This window comes from Halyomorpha halys, unplaced genomic scaffold (assembly GCF_000696795.3).
Source record: "Halyomorpha halys isolate HHAL.00 unplaced genomic scaffold, Hhal_1.1 Scaffold803.1, whole genome shotgun sequence".
NCBI classification, from domain to species: Eukaryota; Metazoa; Arthropoda; class Insecta; order Hemiptera; family Pentatomidae; genus Halyomorpha; species Halyomorpha halys.
Window position 1 is genome coordinate 597,075 of NW_027115654.1, and position 6,532 is coordinate 603,606.

Consider the following 6,532-nt stretch of genomic DNA (forward strand, 5'->3'; position numbering starts at 1 on the left):
TTTTTTTTTTAATTCCTACAGGTGCCATAATTAGTGCAATAAGTTTTTGATATTAGTTTTTTTTCATTATTTCAGAAAAATCAGCTGCAGTTATTGAATAATGTCAATGAGACATATAATTCTTCTCAATATTGTTTTATTTACATGAAAATGATACTCTCTGAATTCTCAAGAATTTCAAATTATTGAATAGAAAGCATTGTTAACAAACGTGTGAAAAGTGTTAACAAACTTTTTTTTCTCTTTTCATATTTATATCACCTACTATCAAATAAGAAATTTATAATTAGCAGATTGCTTGTCATTAATATTATTTAACAGATGAGATGAAAGTAAATAAATCCTTTATCCATGTTCTTTTTAGTCTCCTCCTTATGTACACAGCATGAGAGTTGTGGCCTTTTTGTCCTATTAGTGTGTTGGAGTGTTCGAGCCGTATTTCATGTAAATATTATATGTGTTCATTCACCCTATGGGTTCTCTTCTTTCAAAAGAAATGATATATACAGAAATTGAAGCACAAGTTGCTATTGATGCTGACTCTACTATTGATAACAATTATGGCAAGTTTCAAAACTTCGATATTTTTTTTTCCATTTTTGAAGTTGATTAGAGACTACAGATATGTTGGATTAATTTATTTTTATGTTAGTGACGATCCATTTGAAATATGATTACATTATACATAGTAAGATATTAATTGAAAATAAAATTACTAAATTTTAGTTGGGAATGACTGCCCCAAAATGTCAACTTATTTAGCAATTCATAATGATGAGACATAGTTGGGGGTGCGGTCAAAATATAACACAAATAAGTAGAAATAACTTATTTAATAGTGCCAACGTTTCGGCCAGAATTTCTAGCCTTCATCAGGGCTAAGAAGAATGATCAAGTTAACAACTAATGAATACTAAAAATATAAAAAAGAAAATATAAACAGAATAACATAAAGTAAATAATTATTTACAACAACAATAACAATTTCATTGCTTCATTGCTTCTTCCAACTAGTATCATCAATAGGCCGAACTATATAAGCAGAGACTAACAATACTTGGAGCAATTGATTTGTTTCCATTTTTATAAAATCTCCAATTTTCTCAGAAAATTCTTTAAAACTTATTTGAAACCCAATATTATCAATATTAGATGATTACTGGTTAATGAAATTAAATAAAATCTACATTATTGTTTGTGGTGCTGTTACAATAACACTAAAAAACAAGATTTTTACCGCACCCCAACTATCTCTCATCATTATGAATTGCTAAATTAGTTGACATTTTTGGGCAATCATTCCCAACTAAAATTAAGTAAATTTATTTTGCATTAATATCTAATATGTATAATGTAATCACATTTAAATGGATTTTCACTAACATAAAAATAAAGGATTGAAAAGGGATTGAGTCCAATTGGACCACAATCTATCCACTTCCATTTTACAACATCTTTATTAAGCTTCAGTTGTCGGTATATGTCATTTTATCAGTCTAAACATTATATTTTTTGGAATTCTAAATATGTTCCTTTTTGTGCCAACCAAACACATTTGTAGGAACTTCTCTGCTTAAAAACTTTTTCTAGAAAAAACCTGCTAGGTGAATTGCTAGTGAGATTTATGGAAAACATACTCTATCAATGTCAGCTTGTGATTACTGGTTAGATGGTGATTTTAAAGCAGAGAATTAGTAACACGAAGGAAGCCCAAAAACATTTGAAGATGCTGAATTGGAAGTATGATTAAATGAAGCTTTGTGTCAGTTGCTAGAAAAATTGATGGAATCTTTGGGAGTAACTCAATTAACAATTGCATTGCTTCATTGCTTCTTCCAACTAGTATCATCAATGGACTGAACTATATAAGCAGAGACTAACAATACTTGGAGCAATCGATTTGCTTCCATTTTTCCAAAATCTCCAATTTTCTCAGAAAATCCTTTAAAACTTATTTGAAACCCAATATTATCAATATTAGGTTGTTATTTCTATAATGTATTTTAACTAATAATGTTTCTTTTACTTTACAGATAATACAATAAGCTCCTGGCGGGAAGTATGCAAACTAGGAATAGCCTTTCCAAACCTACATTCCCTTATTCTTGCAGACTGCCCTATCAATAGCCTAGATGTTACAAGTCCTGATTCAACGCCTGAACGACAGTATTCCCGTACAGAATCAGAATGTGAATCTGCGACTAGTTCTACCATATCTCCACACCACACATTTCGAAACCTTAAGTTTCTCAACCTCAACAATACCCTCCTGTCATCATGGGAAGACATTGACAGGCTAGCGTGTTTTCCAAATTTAGCACATTTGAGAATTCATGGCCTTCCTCTCTTTGAGGTAATTACTATAAAAATATATAATTATATATAATATAATTTAATGAGGTAATTTATGTAAAAAATTGATATAATTTAAAATTCTATAACACTAAATTTATAATTTATAATCTGGTAAGATGCTTAAATTCGCCAAAACAAATTAAGAATTCTTGTCAATGATTGTTCTTTAACACAGTGATTGCTAATAAGTATATTATAGTTAGGTATGACACATTGTTAGGATTAACATGCAAGTTTTAAAAATCTGAGCATAGTTGTTATATTTTTTTTTAGGTTCAGGGAACTTAATAAATTCATCCTTTTTAGATTAACATATATAATTTTTATGCAATCATTTTACTCAGTATCATTATGGACTTCCCCATCTAGTAGAAAAAATAAAGAAATTAAATAAAATCTACATTATTGTATGTGGTTCTGTTACAATAAATGTTTAAGTTTAATTGGACCACTTAAAAAAATGTAGATTTAATTCAATGTCTTTATTTAACAAGGAAACATGCAGCTTTGACTAAAAATTGACCATTTAATAATATTACTTTTTTATTTCCCAGAACTTTTTATTCCTATGATTTCCTTGTGGACTTAAAATTTTAATCCTAAAGAGTAACCAATATTATCTATCATTTTCTTTTTTTGGGATTCTTTCTAGAATCAGCAACCAGTTTCTATTGCTTAAGTATATTAAGCTGTTAAATAACAGGTTCCTAATACTTATTTTTATTGTAATAAACTTCCTAATATAAAGTTTAATACCCCTATCCCAATTCTCAAAGTTTTCAATATTTATTTAGATCTGAGCTAATAGATTTAATATTAAAATTCTGAAAGGACCAGATCCTTAAAAGTTACATGTGTAGAACCACTCTTTTACTTCCAAAACTACCCAAGGTAGAGGAATCATGGTGACCATCTTGTTTTTTAAAGAATTATATTAATACTTATAAAATGAAAGATAATAAAAACATTTAAAAGTTTACTAAGTATAGAAAAAAAAAGCATTGCATTTAATTTAAAAGAGAAAAGAATAAAATATAATAAAAGTCACAAAACTGAGTTTCAATTTCCTGATGTTAGAATATAGAAAAAGTTCTATGTAATATAATTCTTGCTGTTGCAGATAGTTCACTTTAAAAGTGAATAATTAGTTAGTTATTTGGATTTCACTAATTGAAGAATAGTTTTTATAAATTATGCTTAATTTTTTTTTTTTCTCAAAGAGAGCAAGTATATTTATCTTCTTACTAATATTTTGTTATCATCCAGTCTCTTTGTTGAAGCCTCCTCCAAGTTTAAGATAAAATGTCAGTCAGAAGATAAGTATACCTCTCTATAGAAAAAAAGCAAGAATAACTGATGAGACAAACCTGAGAAAAAGATTAAATACTATGAAAACTTATAAATCCATCCATATCGATCACCTTATTGTTTATAATCTTAATAATTAATTTAAACATATTAATGATGAATAACATATTCTTATATTTTATGTTTAAGTATCCTCAAGAGTATACAAAGCACGAAAGAAGGCAACTATTAATAGCAAGACTGCCAAATATAAGAACTCTGAATGGTGGTGGAGAAATAGGTGTTGACGACCGTGAAGATGCAGAAAGGGCATTTATTAGGCACTATATGGATAAACCAGAAAGTGACCGCCCAGAAAGGTTTGTTATAAATAATATGTGATTGAAATTTAACATTTATTAAAAGAAAAATCATGTAAAAGTCTCAGCAATAATTTTATCTATCTACATACAAAAACTGATGGGCCAAAATTTACTTAGTTTCTGGGATTTCGTACGGACCTAGTATTCGCATCAGATGCCACTCCATCAAGCCATCTTATTTTGGATCTTTCAAATTTCCTGCTTTGATGAAGTTCCTCAATCAATAACTTTTTTTGGAACATCATGTTTTCTCATATGAGCACATATCTAACCAAGTGAAACCATTTTGTAATGAAACGAATAATGTTTATCTTATTAAACAGATCATAGATTTGTATAATTCTCAATTTCTCCTTCTTCATGTGTCTTCTCAGTGAACCAATTATAGCACTCAATACCATTCTCTCGAGTAGGAGTAGCTTTGTTTTGCCATATTTTATAATGGCACCACCTCGGATCCATAAGTGATAATGGTTCAAACACTAGCATCACAAAAAACTAGTTTTGTAGCAGTATTAGAAGGAAAGTATTAGTAATTAGTAATTGGAATTACTTGAAGAACCACTATAATTGTAATTGTGATTCACAATTATTATAAAATATAATTTAGTCCAAGAACCCAAGAGGAGAAAAGAGGCAGTTATTTCCACACAATTTTTGATTAATTTAATGTAAATTATGTGTAGTAACTAATGAAAATTAATGAGTCTGCCGACTATACTTAGTTGAATAAAAAATGACAGCTGTAGCAAAGCTAAAAAAATTGTTTTTCTTCATTCAGAGCTCCATATGTTTAAAATTACTAACAACATTAAAAAATCTAATAGAACATCATTTAAAGAAAAGTAAATTTGCTAAGATATAAGCTCTAAAAGAGCAATTTATGTTCAATAGTTCCCAAGATACTTTTTTAAAAAGTAACGTTTCATAAAAATGTAAGAAAAAATCAGTAGTTAGTGAATTTATTTTGGGAAATTTATTTCTCAGGAATCATTAGATCTACAGGTGTCTATTAGTACTCAAATTAAATCTAGTTTAATATGCTATGAAGTAGTCAATGAAGTTTATTTTCATATGAGTAGTAGTTTTCATGATATTTGCCCAAATAAATTCAAAGGATGTTGACTTGACTTTTGATTAATGAATAACTATATCCCAGGAGCCATTAGACATACAGATGTCTGTTAGCATTAGTATTAAAGCTAGTGTTATGAAATATTTCTTATATAAATATGACTTTTACTTATGAAATTTTGTCTGAACACCTAGAAATCAAACTTTTGCGAATTCACTTTGTCAAATATAAAAAAAAACTTCTACTCCTATGAAGATAAATGTCATAAACCACTTTATAGCATTCAACTAGCTTTAATTTGAGTGTTAGTAGAAATATGTACATCTAATGGTTCCTGAGAAATATTTTTCATAAATCAAAAATGCTGTGCAAATAACTAGAAATCTACATTTTGTGAATTGATTTTGGAATATATCATGAAAACGTCTTCCACAAAGATAAACATAATAAACTACTTAAAAGTACGTTCAATTTACTTTTCTTTAAATGATGTTCTATTAGGTTTTTTAATGTTGTAGGAGGTGCATAAATAAACATATACAGCTCCAAATGAAAAAAAATTTTCTTAACATTTTGAAACAGCCACCATTTTTTATGCCCCCTAACTACAGTAGGCAAACGTATCAATTTTAGCTTGTAACTACACATAGTTTTCATTTAAAGTTATAACAAATAAGTTCTTTTTTTTTCCACCGGATTCTTGGACTAATAGCGATTACTTTTTGTCCAACACTGTTTTGTAGAGGTGAATGTTGGTCTTGTTGGATAAGAAATGGTTTGCCAATCCAAAACAACATCTGTCCTGAGCTCTATATGTGCTCTCTCTCATCAAGTTTCAATAGTACAAGAGCCTAAGAGGAGAAAAAAGGCTGTTGTCTCACACCAATTTTTCATTACTTTAATGAAAACTATGTATAATTAATAGTCAAAATTAAGAGTCTGCCAAATATAGGTAGGGGAATAAAAAATGGTGGCTGTTTCAAACCGATAAAAAAAAACTAATTTTTCATTTGGAGTTCTATATCTTAAAAAGTAGGAACGACACAAGAAAACCTAAAAGAACGTCATTTAAAGAAGAGTAAATTTGCTAAAATATGAGCCCTAATAGAGTTATTTACGTTAAATAGTTTTCGAGATATAGCTTGTTAAAAAGCAACATTTCATAAAAATGTTGTATGGGACGTACTAAAAGATCAGTAGTTGGTGAATTTATTTTCAAAAATTTATATCTCAAAAACCATTGGATGTATAGATGTTTATTAGCACTCAAATTAAAGCTAGTTTAATGAGCTATAATGTAGTTTATGAGGTTTATCTTCGTAGGAGTAATAGTTTACATGAAATTTGCTAAAATAAATTGATTTATAGTTGTTCGGACAAATTTTCATTTGCCAAATTTATATTCATATGTGAATATCATAAAAACTACTAC

At 28.5% G+C, this 6,532-nt stretch overlaps 1 protein-coding gene across 6 annotated transcripts in view; it reads left to right on the forward strand.

Moving 5' to 3' along the window:
* mlt (tubulin folding cofactor E like protein mlt) overlaps positions 1–6,532 on the forward strand; it is a 146,778-nt gene that overhangs the window by 132,459 nt on the left and 7,787 nt on the right. For all 6 annotated transcript variants that reach the window (XM_014429482.2, XM_014429486.2, XM_067052642.1 and 3 more), the window contains 2 exons: positions 2,034–2,353; positions 3,853–4,022. In XM_014429482.2, the coding sequence (XP_014284968.1) occupies positions 2,034–2,353; positions 3,853–4,022 (490 nt within the window). The remainder of the gene's footprint in view (positions 1–2,033; positions 2,354–3,852; positions 4,023–6,532) is intronic.